The sequence below is a fragment of the Pectinophora gossypiella genome, chromosome 6 (assembly GCF_024362695.1).
Source record: "Pectinophora gossypiella chromosome 6, ilPecGoss1.1, whole genome shotgun sequence".
In the NCBI taxonomy this organism is placed as follows: Eukaryota; Metazoa; Arthropoda; class Insecta; order Lepidoptera; family Gelechiidae; genus Pectinophora; species Pectinophora gossypiella.
This window is the reverse complement of record NC_065409.1, coordinates 4,991,646-5,010,766: the sequence shown is the minus strand read 5'-3', so window position 1 is coordinate 5,010,766 and position 19,121 is coordinate 4,991,646. Positions and strand designations below refer to the sequence as shown.

The 19,121-nt window shown below is 37.3% G+C and overlaps 1 protein-coding gene across 2 annotated transcripts in view; it reads right to left on the bottom strand.

The window, feature by feature from the left end:
- LOC126367464 (cerebellar degeneration-related protein 2-like) overlaps positions 1–19,121 on the bottom strand; it is a 91,384-nt gene that overhangs the window by 18,575 nt on the left and 53,688 nt on the right. The window contains exon 1 of one of the 2 annotated variants that reach the window (XM_050010978.1): positions 12,064–12,504. The exons of the other annotated variant lie outside the window; for it this stretch is intronic. Within the exon in view, the coding sequence (XP_049866935.1) occupies positions 12,064–12,145 (82 nt within the window). The 5' untranslated portion in view covers positions 12,146–12,504. Of the gene's footprint in view, positions 1–12,063; positions 12,505–19,121 lie in introns of those variants that run through there. 2 annotated transcript variants of the gene reach the window in all.

Here is a 19,121-nt window from a genome sequence, read left to right as displayed (position 1 = left end):
GACTCAGTTGAAGTTATACTACACGAGTGGGGTTACTGACTGAATGGTAATCGAAAAGAGCATAAAATTATACTTGATTGACGTCCCTTTTTCATTTTTTTGTTTAAGTAACTACTTATAATTGACACCAAAATCGTTACCTTAAAAAATTTAAAGGTTTTTGTTATTATATTAAAGAAAACTTGACTGACTGACACTTCAATAAGAGGCTTCATCAAATTAATTGACCCAATAAACCAATTTAATTTTCCCAAAATGTAGACCACGACTTTCCAAAAATCTTACTGATTTTAAATCTCCTCCAACCGTTGTTAGTAATTAATGTTATGTCAATAAAATATTGTGCCATACTGCCATCCCGTCTGCCCATGCCATTAATTTTAAGTAAGTCATCAAAATCATCAGTCATCATTTAGTCACGGTGCGCCCGCGCCGCTCAGCAGATTCACATGGCAATTAGACGGTTTCGTGAACTTTAAGATCATTGCGAACTCGTGAGGGGACGATCGTGAAATCTATCTATGTGGATATATTTTTAAATTCATGGTGCCGCTAACATGTTTCTCTTTTTCGAGAAAAAGTAAATATGTAGGTACCTTAATTACATTTTGTGCACTATTTTTAAGATTTGCACAGACGAATATCCTAAAAAGGGAGATAACTGAACATGAGTTACGCTGAACTTTTAATCTGTCTTGTATGTTATTAATTTACAATAAATGATGAAATAAAATTGTAACTTGTACGTAACTTAACATAAATTATTAACTTACTTGAAAATTTATTAGAATTATATATTAGTTAGCTTTATGTTTCGCATAAGTAACTACCTACTGACATTAATCAGTGTACATTCCGTTACCCTATTTATGTCTCTGTGTGTTTCTGTAATTGTAGAAGTAACAAAATACACCTCGTAACAATGATAAGTACTATTCTTCCAAACAATCGTAATTGTAGTAGCATGTTATTACACATTATTAGAAATAAAGAACCCAAAGTTGTTACTACTGAAATAGCGTGACGTAAGAATTACTTTAACACTTGTTTCACACTGCATGATTTACTAAGTATAACTACATAGTAACACGAGAGACGTGGCATTCTGCTTTTAATATAACCTACAATTTAGAAGGTATTGTTGTGACTCAAAACGAGTTATTTCGATCATAACATAACCTAGTATCATCAGGGACTTTTTACAAAATACTACACTCGCTCGCTACTGTTATATAACTGTTTCAAAACTTTGCCCAATGCAGACCTATCATGCTACAGAGCCGCAGTATAATCACCCAAGGCGTTATGAAATTTCGGTCCAATTGCTTCATTGTTTCGCGACAAATCTGTTTAGCTCGGTCTATTTTTTTCAATTTGTTCAAGTTTGAAGCATGTGACTATAAACTCAGTGAGTCATACAATCTTAATGTGCAATGCTTCGTTTATTGTTTTGGTTGTAAAATGCTGCATGAGAGTGATTAGGCAATTTAGACAGTATATAGCTTGTAATTAATCTTGACCTTGAAAAGGAATTGCTGATTTACACATGGAAGTCTTATATTGGTGTCGATTCGAGCAACCATCAACTTAATTTTACAGGATTAAAACTAGGTGCATCTCTTTCTTGTACTTATTGTAAGTGAAGGACGGAACTAATAGGCACCAGTGCGGCCATTTCTAGTTTAACTTATTTAACCAGTCATCTGACTCTCTTGACCAATCAGATAAAGAATAAAAAATATATCATACTTACATACAAAAAGAGGAAAAAAATCCAGTAGGTAAATCTTAATACCCACCAACTCGCAGTGGAGCAGCGTGGTGGAGTATGCTCCATACACCCTCCGGTTGATTGAGAGGAGCCCTGTGCCCAGCAGTGGGATGTATATAGGCTGATTATGTGTCTGTGTGTGTGTGTGTGTAAATCTTAATATGCTAATGTGTCACACTTCCGGAAATGCAATGTTAATTTGTGTTGAGCAAGTATTTTTTTACAACTAAATTAAAAGCGTAATATTTATTGCTGTTTTTATTTGTACTACTGTATAAATTAGTATGTAACTTAAAAGTATACTTGTGTATTGACTTTTTAAGTGCATATTTATTAATTTCGTTCTTACGTAAGTATTTATTAAATTGAGATACAGATATGTCTTCGGTTGCTTCGATCAAGTTCAGTTGAAATTAAATTAAACACGTTATACGTATACCAAGTAGAGCTATGTTATACAGACAAGTACACTTTCACTTGATCAAAGGATGTCTAAGCTCCATTGGATAGAGAAAAACATTACTTTGGTCAAATTACAGACGTAATTTCTTTCCAAGAAATATATTTAAAACGTTTTATAGCTAAAGTAAATATATATTGGTATACGAGTGTATATGGCCGGGACTAATCTTGTCTGAGATCGTATAATGGATAATATACTCTTGAGTGACTGATTCATTCATCCATTTCGACCAAATGGATTGCGCTCTATCAAGCGTCACAGAGTACTTAGCCGTTGAATAAGACAGCAATCCCAATACGCGAAGCACCTTTGATAGGTACTAAATATATTCGATTTGCATAGCTGTTGCGATCGTCCAAACTGCAAGAGTTTCATTTCGCGACGGATTAATACAGATTCACACTTGTACCTCGTAAATTAGCCTCAACTCGTCGCCTCTTAGCGTCCACGTTACCTAATCGCATTCAAAGGAGAAGCAGGAAGGGTGCTTGCAAATGTCAGCGCATCGTGTTCGGTCGCGCACGCGCGGCCGCTGTGCGGCGCAATTTGTTGAAAGTCGAATCAATTTGTTTTAGAAAGTAGACTACTATGGCCTCTCGCAGACTCACTTTGCGAAAACGGTTTTATTATAAATCTCGCTCAAAATACTTGGAATTCCTACAACCGTTGATAAATCGGTTGAAAGTGTGAATCGTGAGCTTCTCGACGTAACAGTACATAATCGGGGATCAGCGAGTTATCGGCGCTTGGGCAACAGCGGTTAGTCTAAACAGCTTCCTTGGATGCTTTGAGATTGTTTATTGACTGTTTAGCCACGTGGGATTCTGTGAGTTACTAGCACGGAACACGCTAGCGTTTACGTTAAGGTATGAAACTCGAATAGAGATGTGAAATGTAGCTAAGACTGAAGAATATTTGATAATTAATTACTTTGTTACTTAGTAACAAAAAATGGCTTATCTTTTTAGTTATTACCTCAAATTCTTTTTTTTTTATTGTTCATAATTGTGAGTAGGTACATAATGTTTACACATCAAGGTCCTTAAGTTACACTAGTATCTAGTACTAGGTAAGTATACTATTAACCGTAGCTGCTTAGGTACTTCGCTTTTACTGTGTAAATATGTGATCTATAAATGGGTGTAATGGAGAGGCTATAAAATGTTATGTGAACGTACGTTTAATGAAGTTAAGTGCTCCCTGGTTTAATATAACACAGCTTATAAGTTGATCACATTTGTAGTCAACTGTTCTCAACCGAACACAAGGTTTTTTTATAAATAATGCAATGAAAAACTTGTATTATCCTGTTGTATTGTTTCGATCCTTTTCCAACGTCTGCATTTTATTGTAAAAACGCCTTACTTTTTTATTTTCAAAACCGGTTCGCAGCAATTATTGATACTAATTACTCGGTTATTTAGGTCGGATGAGGCGTTGCGTGCTTGCAATTCCGACCTATTTACTAAGCGTTTAAGTGGCGACAATTACAGCTGGTTACAAGAACCGGGATTATACAATTATACTGTATCGTCAATCAATTTCTTGCTTCAATCTTTGCATTGTTGCTATCGTGATGGAAAAGCGCTAATGTCATTATTAGCTATACTTACTACCTAGATAGAGTCACAGTTGTTGATGAATTTACAATGTAGTAAGACTCTTGTTGTAGTAAGTAGGTAGATAAGTAATACGATCAAGTTCTTATACTCATTAGTGCGACTAGTAACTAAACAATTCTGTTTTATTTCTTGAGAAACCTAAATGTGACTTATTAGTAATAGAGTTAAGATTACAAAAAAAGCGAAAGTTGATAGTAGGGCTGGCAGAGGAAGACCGAGAAGGACTTACATTGACCAAATTGGAGATGTCCTTGAAAGGTTTAATACGATCTACTCTGAACCGGCGTACGTGTATGAAGCGATTGATGAATGTGGAGGAAACAAGAGAAGTGTGTTAGGATCGAAGCAAATGGATTCTATAGTCTCTGCTTACCACGGTGGGAAATAGGCGTGAGTTTATGTGTGTATGTACGTAGTTAAGATTACTTATTCATTACAAACTATATAGATTAATTTGATTAAGCTAAATACTTGGTCGTACCTACCCAGTTTTTGGTCTGGGGGATCAGTCCTAGGACCGTCTAGGGAAGGAAATCAGACGATAAAAATCCAGGGCAAACTTGGCTAAAATGTATCCGGGACTGTAGCATATAATCTACACTAAGTAAATGCGAAAGTAACTCTGCGCGTCTGTTACTTTTTCACGCTTAAACTGCTGAACCGATTTAGATGAAATTTCGTATGGAGATACTTTGAGACCAACAATGACAGACAGCTCTACTGCGCTCGATGTGATCGTGTATTTAAAGCAAAGATCGATTTCCCCAGCCACATAAGAGCGCATAACAGACATGATCGTGTTGTCGGACACGATAAGGAGGACTATATAGTTTGAGACCTAGAGAAGAACATATGATAGTTGTTAAGTATTCCAAAAATCATCCCCTATAGGGATGAAAAGGAGATGGGAAAAACGTGCCGCGCACGATCGATTATCGAAGTCCACGTGGACAAGAGTAGCGGGCGGAAACCTACCTAATACCTAAACAATAAATACTTATATTTATAATAAATAAAAAGAAAATAAAATTCATTTATTCGAACAACTTGGTTCATAGGTTGTTGTTGTATGTTTTGTAGGTTGTTTGATTTGATTCACGAACCTAACCGTCACTCACTATTAGGTATGCTCGCTGTTATTTACGTAAGTACCTACTACTGGAAAGCTGTTTATAAATATTGCTATGAAAAATAAAATATGTGTGCTGCGAACATAAAATTATAATACGAAGGAAACAGAACCGGTCGGTGTAAAACTTGGACTTGGGTTCAAGGGCGGAGAATCGGTTGCGTTGACGCCAGCCGCCGCGTTCAGAATGTTCAGATACGCATTAAGAGCCTTCTCGTATAAGGACTAAAAGTACGGTCTTTATTAAAATTCATGAATAAGTAAAATAGAAAACAGAAAACGTTTTTTCTCACCTTTATATTTTTCTTTAACCCTTTCACGGACAGAGATCATGGGTCATTGAAGGTTCTTAATAGGTAATTATGACACCTTGGGATCGGAACGTCATTAGACGTTCTGTCCTTGAAAGTGTTAATCATAATTTAATATTTTATCTTTGACCTAGGAAAAGTACTTATCTAACGTAATATGCTTTCAAGGTAGCACTTAAAATTGAGTAGATAGGTACTAATATACCAAATATCTGTTGCTCTTTTGGCAATGGTCGCCTACTACTTCTAGAACTAAGAGTTCACATCGATTTATCCGGAAATATAATACTTATTTCTTGCAAAATACTTTAACACGTGTCCTGTAAAATTGTAAATAAATGGAAAAACAAATCAAGTGTTAGAAAAAAAAATTCGTTCTACCAAAGATGCGCGAGGGTATGTAGCGAGGAATAGTGTTTGTTAAGGAAAATAATCATTAGAATCGGTTCATAGGAGGTACAGTCATGAGCAATATAATGTACCTACTTTAGGACTCTGTCGCACTGACACGTTTGACATTTAGTGAAACTTACAGTTCAATTTGTTAAAAAAGTTATTGTGACATGGTACCAAAGTGTATACATATTAATGCTCGTGACCGTACGCTAAGGGAGGATGGGATAAGGAAACGATTCTATTGGTTCTTAGCAAAAACATTTTTAGTGGAACATAAAAAAAACATAAACTGCCTATATACGTCCCACTGCTGGGCACAGGCCTCCCCTCAACCAACCGGAGGGGGTATGGATACTCCACCACGCTGCCCCACTGCGGGTTGGTGGAGGTGTTTTTACGGCTAATAGCCGGGACCAACGGCTTAACGTGCCCTTCGAAGCAATATATGTGCTTTAGTGGAAACGCAGCCTTATCCCTTCGTAACATTTCTTCAAAAACAATTTTCCTTTTTCTCACTTCACGGAGATATGGAACAAACAGTAGGTAATACTAGATAGTTATGTAACAGAGGGTTATGCGTTTGATCCATCTAAAATTCCAGATTCGCCTCTGCAATTGCAAGGTTTACTTCTTCATTACAGGTGTAATTATCTCGACGTGCCAAGAACACACTAAAGTACTTGAGATACCTATGTGCAATTACAAATTTACCGCTACTAATGTTTAATATACTCTGTGATCTGTGGCCACTAAAATAGTTGATTTCAAGGGCTTTGCTACATTTTCAAACATTACATTATACAGTTTTAATGTATGATTCTCAAGGGAATCGCCTGTGTTTATGTATTCATTATTATTATCATACATCTGTTGTCTACAGATGTTTCTTTCACACACTTGGAAGTAAACAACTTCAATTGTTTTGATAAGTTGATTGGCTTGCTTGACATTTTAATGAAAAATTCAAATTAATCATTTATTCTGCAAAGTTTGTCTTTTTGACAGAATTAATTAATCATGCAAACATTATAAAATATGATAAATACCGGATACATTAATATTATGTCACTAGGAAAGATAACAACGTACGTAGATAGTAAGGCAGATAGCGATATATATATATCGCAACGGTATATAATGTCAGGTTTCTAATTGCATCGTCTAGGATGTTGTTTCAAGATCGAGAACAAAAAGAAAACTTAGAATGTCAACAACTTATCATCCCTTTGTGAAGAAGTCCTTGTCTAACATAGAAGTTCTTGGTCTGTGGTTGATGGTTGGGTTGGTGTTCTTAAGTTAGGGTGGTATGAAAAAGCTAATCTCGGCTGAGGCTGCCCTCAAGAGCATGCTCAAGTCCATGTTTTTATATTTAAGAACTGTCACATTGACATGATCTTGAGGGCAGTGTCAAAGCTGAGATTAGTTTCTTAATACTACCCTTAGTCAAAGTTCATCTTTCGCTTTACGCAGTTCACCCTTATGTCATCATCATCATCAGCCGTACGACGCCCACTGCTGGGTATAGGCCTCCCCCAAGGATCTCCACGACGATCGGTCCTGCGCTGCCCGCATCCAGCGGCTTTCCGCGACCTTCACCAGATCGTCGGTCCACCTTGTAGCGGGCCTACCCACTGAGCGTCGTCCGACACGTGGTCGCCATTCCAGAACCTTTCCGCCCCATCGGCCATCGGTTCTCCTCGCTATGTGTCCTGCCCACTGCCACTTCAGCTTTGCAATTCTCCGAGCTATGTCGACGACTTTAGTTCTCCTGCGGATCTCCTCATTTCTGATTCGATCGAGCAGGGAAATACCGAGCATAGCTCTCTCCATTGCCCGCTGAGCGACACCGAGCCTCCTCACGAGACCCATAGTAAGCGGCCACGTCTCACTGCCGTAGGTCATCACTGGCAACACACACTGGTCAAAGACTTTCACACCCTTATGTACCAAATACTAAAACGTCACGGTGATGTGCCGTTCCGGGGAATGTTCCAACTTTGGGAACGTAAAAAGGTGCAAAACTTATGTAAAATGAGTTTCATTACCTAACCTTAAGACAGATAAGACTAGAATACAAGAAAGAATAATTTGAAAAAGAAAAGCAGCCATTGGCCCCGATTCCTGCAGACACCTAATTTCACTTTAAGTTATACCTGTCATTTTTTTATCCGCCGAAAAGGAAAGGGACGGATGATTGACAGCTCTTAATTTTAGGAAGAATGAGTAAATGAATGAATAACCCGGGCGAATCAAAAAGGTATCTCGTTGGTATGCAAACAGTTTGACGTGTGCTGTCAACTTAATTCTGTTGGATTATTGGCCAATGTAAAATTTTTAGACGGTTGTTTTAGATTTGTGCTTAAAATTGTCGTGTGTTTCATAATTTTATGCTTGTCGATTACCCGTCCCTTTCCTTTTCGGCGGATAAGAAAACGACAGATATAACTTAAAATAAAATTAGATGGTATTTACAGGAATTAGCACCAGTGTCCTTACTATTAACGAGTTTTTATCACGGGAACATTTCCCTATTGGGTAAATTCCTAGGAACGGCAGATCACTGGTCATGTACGTATGTCTCTTTTAGCTAAGACAGCATAGCCGAAATGTCGCCAGAATAGAAATAAAATGTATGCAATTGGCACAACCTAATCAAGTGACATTTCGTACTGGGGTTAACAAACAATAATAGACTTTGGCTAGGCCCAAGATTTTTGTCTATTTTTATCCCATTCGGGATTATAGATAAGAGTTTTTAAATACATAAGCAAGTACGTATGCAAAGTAGGTTCTCGTAATAGTCTAAGTATGCTCACATGGTGTACAATTTCATCGCGGTTTATGTTACATTGCCTCATACGCACCTCGCAACGGTTCACTGGCTCTAAACGTTACGATACAACATACTAAAATTTTAACATGGATACTATAAAATAAACTTAAGTACCCACTATGTAATCACTATTTCTGAATAATTTACGATTACGTTCTCTTAGACGTGGACAATTTGTAAATAACCAATTTTATGGGTTTAAAATTGTCACTTAGGACTCCAAAATCGAGAGTTAGTGAATTTTTTTCGGATTTTCTGATAACCTTACTTCTAGCAGTAATACTTACAATTAGTACTCAATACAATCGGTTTTACTCGTCACACCCATTTATGAAAATATTAATGAGTTGATTTATCAGATTGACCTTTTAATGGACCTCTAAATGACATTATCTAAAATGACATAATCGTTCTAATCAATAGACCAATAAATTATTTATAAATAAATATTGCTCAATAGTTCACTACATATTTACATTCTCGAAAATATATGTACAGTTGCTAACAATAAGTTAACCCACTTAATACTATTGGATGCACGTATCATTTATCTCTAAAATTTGTATACTTCCAGTGATTAAAGAACATTACTGGAAGTTAGGATTCAATTTTAGACCCACCTAGGTACTATATCACTTTTATTGTGGCTGATAAGAAAACGTTCCAAAAAAGTAATTGCTTAAAAAAGTTTTTATATTCCTAATTCAAAAAGCAACTGACGTTTTTTACTGCTACGAAATCTACGGGCGTCCAATCAGAAATGTGTTGATGAAGTATGGAAGCAATTTGCAGTAAAGACCTGATCACACAGTCATAAGCACTGCGCAGGGTCAAAGGTAAGATGGCCCTGCAATGCCGGTATTGCAAGCAATTTACTCTTTACGACTTGCACAATACAGGAACTGTACGGTACGGGTAACAATTCAATTTTATGTGAGATATTATATGAGAATTCCCGCGGACATCTGCTTCGTCATACCCATTCGTTGTGTTTTATGCTAGTACCTAGTTGTGTTTTATAGTGAGGGACTTTTCAGGCTACCTTCCTCAAAAACAATGTAGATGGCGCTGCACATATTTTTCTACGTTCCTTCTAATTTCATGGATAACATATTATGCATCTTTTATCTATATTTCTGTTTATAAATGATGACCCTTTTTAGTACACCCAGACACAATTACATTTTCCACCCATTATTATTGTAATCAAAATAAAGAGAAGCAATATAGGTAGCAACGTAATTCTATACATAATGTGATAAAAATATCAAGCAACAATTTTATTTATATATGCTTCTGCCATTACATTGTAGTTTGGAATGATTATGTACCCGAGTAATGAGAAAATGGTGCTAATTCCTGTAAATACCAACTAATTTTATTTTAAGTTATATCTGTCATTTTCTTATCCGCCGAAAAGGAAAGGGACGGGTAATCGACAAGCATAAAATTTATGGAACACACGTCAATTTTAAGCACAAATCTAAACCAACCGTCTAAAAATTTTACATCCGTCAATAACCCGACACAGTTAAGTAGACAGCACGTCAAACGGATTGCATACCAGCGACGTACCTTTTGATTCGCCCGGGTTTTTCATTCATTTACTCATTCTTCCTAAAATTAGGAGCTGTGAATCATCCGTCCCTTTCCTTTTCGACGGATATGAAAATGACGGATATAACTTAAAATAAAATTAGGCGGTGTCTGCAGGAATCGGGGCCAATAGGTACTTAATTATCACGTTAAAGCTGTACAATGCTGTCGTCGTATTAACATTGGCGTGTAGAAAGTATCTTAACCTAGCTACTAGCTAAGCTTATTGTAAAATTCCCATTTTTCTCTAACCAATAGGAATCTTATTAGCAATAGTGTAGAGTCAGTAACAGTAGTGTGAAGAAGAATAGTGTTAGTGTGACAAATATGTAAGTGATAACACTGTTCCATTTTGAGCTGTATTGTAAATTTTAGGATATTTTTAGCATAATAAACAAAGTGGTGCTAATTCCTGCAAATACCATCTAATTTTATTTTAAGTTATATCTGTCATTTTCTTATCCGCCGAAAAGGAAAGGGACGGGTAATCGACAAGCATAAAATTTATGGAACACACGTCAATTTTAAGCACAAATCTAAACCAACCGTCTAAAAATTTTACGTCCGTCAATAACCCGACACAGTTAAGTAGACAGCACGTCAAACGGATTGCATACCAGGGACGTACCTTTTGATTCGCCCGGGTTATTCATTCATTTACTCATTCTTCCTAAAATTAAGAGCTGTGAATCATCCGTCCCTTTCCTTTTCGACGGATATAACTTAAAATAAAATTAGGCGGTGTCTGCAGGAATCGGGGCCAGTATCTACCTAATTTTGTGTAGTACAATATATATGTTATTGCAATAACGTAGAGATTACTAAAAATAAACATGACGTTGCTTGCAGGTAAGAAAAATTTGTGATTAATGCTTTAGAATAACAAAACCTATGCTTATTATTCTTTTGGTTAAGATCCGGTTCTCTCTACCGTAGTTTGGTTTTAGTCAGTATTTTAATCAATCGAATAAATCAATTCCTGATAATGGAGTTATAAGGGTCACGTTACATGGATAAAGAGAGTCATTGAACTATAATTTAATTAGTTGAGAATTAATAGTGGAAAAAGGTTCTTGATATTGATTTTAAAACCCTATAACGTTGTGAATTGAAAGGGGTCTGGGGTGAACGAACGGCGAGGGAATACAAAGCCCCTTTGCCAAAACAGAACAGGACACTGTCAACTGCCCTTTTTGCCAACACACCCGGCTTTTCGAGTTTGTATCCTTTGCCGATGACTCATCAGCTATATTATAAACTATCTGTATATCTTTATATATATACGGAAACGACTTTGAATATTAAGTGAGTACAGTTAATAAGGTCGTGCTCATATAGTTATAAACTTCAAATTATTTGCTCAGGTTTCAAGATTACAAAGGGAATTAGTTTTTGGAGCAAATTACAGCTGCGTTATCGTTTCAATGGATTTATCTGTAAGTAGGTACATAATAAAAAAGTATTAGGTACCTATACATTAAAATCTCGTTTTCGTGTTTGAAAATTAATCTAACAGCGAATTTAATAGGTATTTTTTATTAAGTAGTAAAGACGCGGCTACCTATGCTGAAATATTTCCAAAAATTCTTATAACTACCGAAACATCGTCAACATTCGTAGCTCAATGAATATTAGCCGAAGCTGCTCAATTATGACTTAAGAATGAAATAATCATATTGTTCCAGCTTGTTACAACACCAGTTCAAGGCGTTACGTATGTAAACACACTGTCTCTAATGTCATGTGGAAAATCAATAAAACATTCCTTTCATGCGAAACGGACGTCATCCACACATCTTCGCAACGCTAGCATGTTAATTAGTTTGTATCTATGCGCAAACTTTATGTAGGCACCTATAGGTCTAGTGATCTATAAGTTACAAGCTTCTAGAAACGTGTATCATAACGGGAACGTTTTCCACGAAATATGCATCGTGCTTACCGTCCAGCATCCGCCGTCGCGTGGTGGACGCATCCTCGTCAAACTCCTCGAGGCCTCCAGGGGTTTCCTTAGCGACATCCATATTGTCACTGACACAATTTTATATCACAGCACAATAGACACCACGCTCCTGGCTGGCGCCGGCAGCCATTACGATCCCCCAGCTGATCGAGGGTGGCACTACTCACGGGTCTTGTGTCGAACGCGTTATCGCGGTAGCGGCACGCAAATAACTAGTCGTAATCAACCGGTCGACCGTCGTGCACTGCCCGTTCAATGTCAGTATCGAGTGGACAATCAATTATGCGACACAGCCGCGTAAAGAGGAGCTGTGTGTCGCAATTCGGCCGAGTCTCGACTCGCAATAGGGCCGCACATGCGTCGTCGATGGCTGGTTCAGTGCACGCATGCGCGAGAGGGACCCTATGTGCGGGACTCGCGGCGCAAGTATTGACGCGGCCACACGGCGACGCCGGGACGCCTGTCCGACAGACTGACTAAATAAAGCACGGAATGATTCTCCACAGACGATGATTAATTAATCAAATAGTGTGCACTTGGCGCCGCCGGCGGCGTCACGACAGCTCAAGCCTTCAAAGCATAAATTGTTTCATAATACCTGATTCCCACCAATTAGATACCACTTCACATCATCGATTCCGTGAAATGTTCGGAACAAAGAAACTGTAATGAAGACAGGTCAATTGAATAACAATAAAGGAATCATAAAGTTGATTGCGTGATTTTGATTCCATTTAATAGTCTTTATTCTCTTGTACGCGATAACGCCTGCTCTACTTAAAAAGCGAACGCGCGTGATTGTATGATTGCTATAGTTTTATTTCAAGGCGTTATCTCTTAAGCACCTGCTTGTTGGGTAAAATAACTTTTAAATTTGTAATGTTTTTAAATACGGAATATATGTATATTAAATATATTTTCATTTATATGACTGGAAAGAAGTTAAACGTTATTACCATGATTTTACATAGGGCATGAAACATTAGAAAGTTATGAATGTTATAAGTGGGTAATAATAATAAACGCTTAAGTAATAGGTATGTTAGTTGCGTGAAATTGTGAACTTTATGCAAGTGACCTTCTACAGCTCACGTGACTGCGCAACTAATGCTTTACCCAACTTGCTTTGCAGTTTTGGATAGGTATAACAAGACACTAAAAGTAAACTTTGAAATTTAGCGGCAGCAATTTCAAACCTCATTTAGAATATACGTAATATACAAAATCTGTCTAAATCCGTCGTGTTGAATACAATATAAGATCGAAATTCTGAAGTAATCGCAAATAGAAAAATACAAGATTCCTAATACTTAATGTCAAGTTATGAAACTGAATGATTGATTTTTATGAAACTTTTAATAAAAAAATCTTGTACTTACATCCTTGGTAATGGTTAATGGTAACGACTGCATATTGCCTACTAACACTGATAAGGGATTCCATACAAAAGACATCAACGAGTTCATTGTTTTCCTTCCATACCTAATAATGTTGTATTATGTTTTGGGCGTAACTTTAAAACTAAGAGTTAGATTGAAATAAATTATGTTCTCAAATCTAATTTTAGAAAGATATAACTAAAACACGATTCAACCAACCTGCACCTTAAATTTGTTTTTTTTTAATAGATCGGTGTTTTATATATTTAAAATTTCCATTTTAAAAACCTGATTACTATGGGACATCCGCAAGCTTTTGGGTGACATCATTCTGCTTGATGTCAAGTTCAAATATACATTAACCACACTTACAAACCGGTCAACAACTTACATATTTGTGTATGGTGATGTAAGTATTTGCTTACTTTTTGCACGTTGGAAGTAGCAATTGTATGGGTTTAAAATAATTGTACCTACTTACTGGTAATAAGTCGCAGGAAATACCTACGCGTAATATTAGCTCGGGGCAGTAGGAAGTCGGATATTAGGGTACATTGAAGTCAATTACTTTTCTATGCATAACTAATAGCTATTGGGTAGTCTTTAAGGTCTTATATCCAATTATTCACGTCGGACGACGCTCAGTGGGTAGGCCCGCTACAAGGTGGACCGACGATCTGGTGAAGGTTGCGGGAAGCCACTGGATGCGGGCAGCGCAGGATCGATCGTCGTGGAGATCCTTGGGGGAGGCCTATGCCCAGCAGTGGGCGTCGTACGGCTGATGATGATCCAATTATCTACCATACCATCGAATAAGTAACTTAATTAACGAAATTCTGCGATTTCTCTGAGGCATTATATGAACAAATAAAACCTTTGGTGTTATTTTGGATCGTTGTCAATAATGTGAAGTGGTAAGGAAAATAAGTCAGCGTTTAAAAACAGATTCTTACATCAACTTTTTGTATTGCGAATTGTCGTCATAATTCTAAGGTCCGTATACTTATGACTTAGATCAGAGTTCATGGGTTTTAAGTGCGAACCTATGTATAAAGTACCTACATTCTATATATTATAATGACAATAATAAAATAATTAAAACTATTAATAAATTAATTACTTTAAATGCTACTTAGGTTCTATGACGATCTTGTGACGTAGCGAGTAGGCGCCGCTACTGCAAAACCCGTGATCCCGGGCAGCAGCGATATCAGTACCGGTTGGAGGCCGAGGAAATGGATTCTGGTAGGGCTCTAGCTAAAACATCACTGATTGAGAAATTGGTCGGTGTGCTGCGAAACGGAAGGCGATTGGGGCAACCACCATCAACATCTCCCTAGCATCTTCCCGTTTTTCACGGGGTCCGCTTACCTAACCTGAAGATTTGACAGGTCCGGTTTTTTACAGAAGCGACTGCCTGTCTGATCTTCCCGAAGGGAAAACCAGCCCAATACAGGTAATAACACCAAACATGTAAAAAAAATACTTACAATTTCAGCCAAGTTCGCTGATTATGGGAAGAGATAGTATCCGAGAGAGATAACTTAAATAGAACGTGTTATGAGAGCTCTATTCGATAGATGTTATGGCTGATCAGCACTTACAACTGCTCATTGTAGGCGCCACGATAACATCATTTCAAGGAAATCGTATCCACAAATCAATTTGCCATCTAGACGCGTTTCCGGACCGATAAAGCTATTTAGCATTACATAAACGGCATACGACAATTAATAACAGGACCGATCTATTTGTTACGTCCCACGACAAAGATACATTCACAGGTACACAATGGTTACATTATTTTACAGCGAAAGCCCCTTGCGCAAGAGCATGTAAACGACGATTAAAATAATTAATGGCCAAACTAATGGGTTGCATCACAGAACCTCCTTTGAGCTAGCCGGTGATAACAATGAGCCATTTATAGAACCACTTCTCATTAATAAAATTTGCAATTAAACGGCCACCAACATACTCTTAATTGTTTTTCTTTAAGGTACCGTAGGAAAAAAATAAAATCACATCTCCCTAGCATTATCCCGTTTTTCACAGGGTCCCTACCTAATCTGAAGATATGACAGGTCCGGTTTTTTACAGAAACGACTGCCTGCCTGACCTTCCAACCCGCGAAGGGAAAACCAGCCCAATACAAGTTAGGTCACATACCTCCGAAAATGCATTTCTCGGGTATGTGGGTTTCCTCACGATGTTTTCTTTCACCGTTGAGCACGTGATAATCATTTATGACACAAACTTGAATTCGAAAATCATTTCGACAATCATTGGTTTAGGCCTAAAAACGGCCTCCGTGATCCAGTGATTGAGTGTTGTGCCCACGATCCGGAGGTCCCGGGTTCGAATCCCGGTGGGGACAAATCACAAAAATCACTTTGTGATCCCTAGTTTGGTTAGGACATTGCAGGCTGATCACCTGATTGTCCAAAAGTAAGATGATCCGTGCTTCGGAAGGCACGTTAAGCCGTTCATCTCGCAGTGGATGTAAGTATGTAGTCGTTACATGAGTCATGTCAGGGGCCTGTGGCGGCTCAATAATAACCCTGACACCAGGGTTGATGGGGTTGGTAATCCACCTCACAACCCACACGATAGAAGAAGAAGGCCTAAAAAAATAAAATAAGTACATAAAAATCTTTTGAAAGCTTTGATGTACTTAATGACTATCAATTTCGTAAACTAGACCCTTGTTTGTTATTCTATGCTTATCAGAGTTATCTTTTTCATAATCAATAAAACACCAATTTGAATAGTTTCCAAAAAATATCAGTCGTTTACAGTCTCTTGCGCTGACTTGAAATAAGTATGTAGATAGCGCGTCTTTTAATACTTAACTTACGGAATACTCAGCACACAAACAGATTCTCACTTGCCGACTTTTCACTAGTCATTAATTTACAGTTTAATGAACGTAGAAGGTTATTTATTTAAGTGTATCGTTGAAGAAGCATTCTCTTTATTTATTACTGTCACATACGACCTCTAATTGGGCAATTAGAGCCCTGAGATGCTGAGATACATTTGCCCTTCGTTAAGATATCATCTTGATGATGGTTGTGAAATGAAAATTCATTATTATTATTGCAATAATTCGTGCGTCAGTGTCTAATGTTTTATGTTGATTTTACTAGGTATTCTGGAAAACTTAATCTACGATATGGGGATGTGAGATTTCGTGTAAAGTTGACATTATCTAAAATAAATAACTATAGATGTTAGTGACATCGTAACGAAAACTTTGAGGGATGATTCAGACCATGATTTTGACGAGACAGGTGACTGTGTGTAAAAAAACCAGATCTGTCAAATCTTCAGGATAGGAAAAAAAATCTAACCTGATCCCCCTGAATCCTGATCCTGATCTGATTATTGTAAATGTACGTATCTTTTATTTTTATTTTATAAACATAATCTTTTTTTTTTTAGTTGTTGTAGTGCCCTTAAAGGGCCCCTGTTTGTACTTTCCTCTATTTTTAAGACCTCTATAAAACATCAGGAACGCAATAAATATCTTATCTTAAAGCGGACTCCGTGAAAACGGGATAACGTCGTACAGTTTCCTTGCGTGAAAAGTTTCGCCCGATTATGAATCATCTAACAGCAGAAAATAGAGCAATGGAATGTCAAACCTATCCTCTGCCCGCACCGGCAGGGACATAGCGATGATATGAATGTATGTAATTATAATTGCAACTTCCTGTGTTTATGTCATCGTAATGAGGGCCAGTGTAGAAAGTAGATTCAAAAGTGGTTCTATGATGTTTATTATATCAATATCTCATAATTTACATGTTATGTTTTAGAACTATTTTTCTGAACCATACCTATGATATCCGATGTTTATAGGGGAAGGAAAATCTACATGCCAGAAAGATCAAAGATCTTCAATGGCGTTTAAGATGTTCTTTATTGACCCGACTAAATAAAGGTACAGGGGGCTAGCCAAGTTGATTTATACTTCGTTCGCCCTGAAGTTTTTTCCCACATTCCAAAAAAAATCTTAGTTTGTCCCATCTGACTATTGAAGTTGTGCTACGTCCCAAATCACAAGTTGCTTCTCTTTATTTTGATCAGAATAATACTGGGTGAAAGATGTAATTGTGCCTGGGTGTAATAATTCAGGTCATCGTTTACACCCAAAAGATAAAAGATGCATATGTCTGTTATCAATGAAACGAAGGAAAATCTTTACAGCGCCATCTATTTTTGAGGAACGTAGCCTGGAAAGCTGCAAGGAAAGAGAGGAAGGGGAAGACCAAGAAGAGCTTACATGGAACAGATTAAAGAGAAGGCGAACGTCGTGTCTTATAAGGAGGTGAAGGAATTGGTCTTTCATAGACAAGAATGGTCCAGTGTGTGGCGTGTGTCTTGTCACGGGGGCGCTGCGCAACAGTCTGCTGGTTCGGCGGCTGAAGCGGCGGCGCTCAGGAAGCACGATAAGTATGCCAATTTAGAGTCAGCGTATGAGTTCGTGCCATTTGCGTTGGAGACAGCGGGACCTTGGGGCGCTGAGGCCAAAGCTTTGGTGCGTGATGTTGGTCGCCGTATAAGGGTTGGAGACGGAGATCCTCGAGCTGGCTTTTTCCTCGCGCAGCGTATTTCACTTGCGGTCCAGAGATGCAACGCTGCAAGCATAATGGGTACGTTCGGGCGGGGCTCGCTTTCCGCAGGGCTTTTTGACGTTTGATATGGGTTTTTTATATATTTGTGTATTTTGACGTATTTTAGTGTAGGTTTTTAATTTGACTGTTATATATTTTATAAACATTGTAACTATAATAAAAATATTTTTTGAAATAAAGACATATCTACAGAATGGAGAATGCTACACCGACAAGAGCATGGCTTTTAAATTAGTGATGCACCTGGAAAGTCCGTCATTGACTTTCGTTTTCATACTAAACTTGATGACTTCTATTTGATATTTTGCAATATACTTAGGTATTCAAAAAGGCGTATTGACTCAAGATAAGTTTAGTTCCCACGTCGATAGGAGAACAAGCTATTGTTTCCACTAGATTGATTAGCATCGGATATGCGATGTGAATAATATTAGATAACGTTAGCAATACCGCCGAGAAATACACGCAATAAGTATCTTGTTTTTTTCTGTAGTGTAGTGTTACTTTAATAAGGTCGACGTTGCTTAGGGAAGCTTTGCCTGTAAGACAGAGCGACTACTTACAAGCGAGTGCGCAAAATAATTGGTTATTAAACTCTTTAGTATACACATTAATATATAATTAATGACAAAAAATAGGTACAAAAGGTGGACTTATCTCTTTTAGTACCCCGTATGGTGTGAGAGGTCTATTAATAAAAGTGGGAACGCACAAAGTGTACAAATATGACACAAACGTAGGTATCATACATAAAAATATAAATATGAAGTGTAAAAAAAATTTAGTTTTGTAATTTTTGGAACTAATAAACAGCGATATAGTTACAGTGTAAATATATATAAATCCAGGAACACATATGTATAAGTAAATATATAATTCAATTCATAATATTTATTTCGGAAACTAGTCCATAATCTACTTAAAAAAATATTTATGAACTAAACAGTTTCATTTAAAACTAACACTTTTTTTCAGTCTAATGTGGTCTCTGTTTCGAAACAGACTACGCTTTAAAATG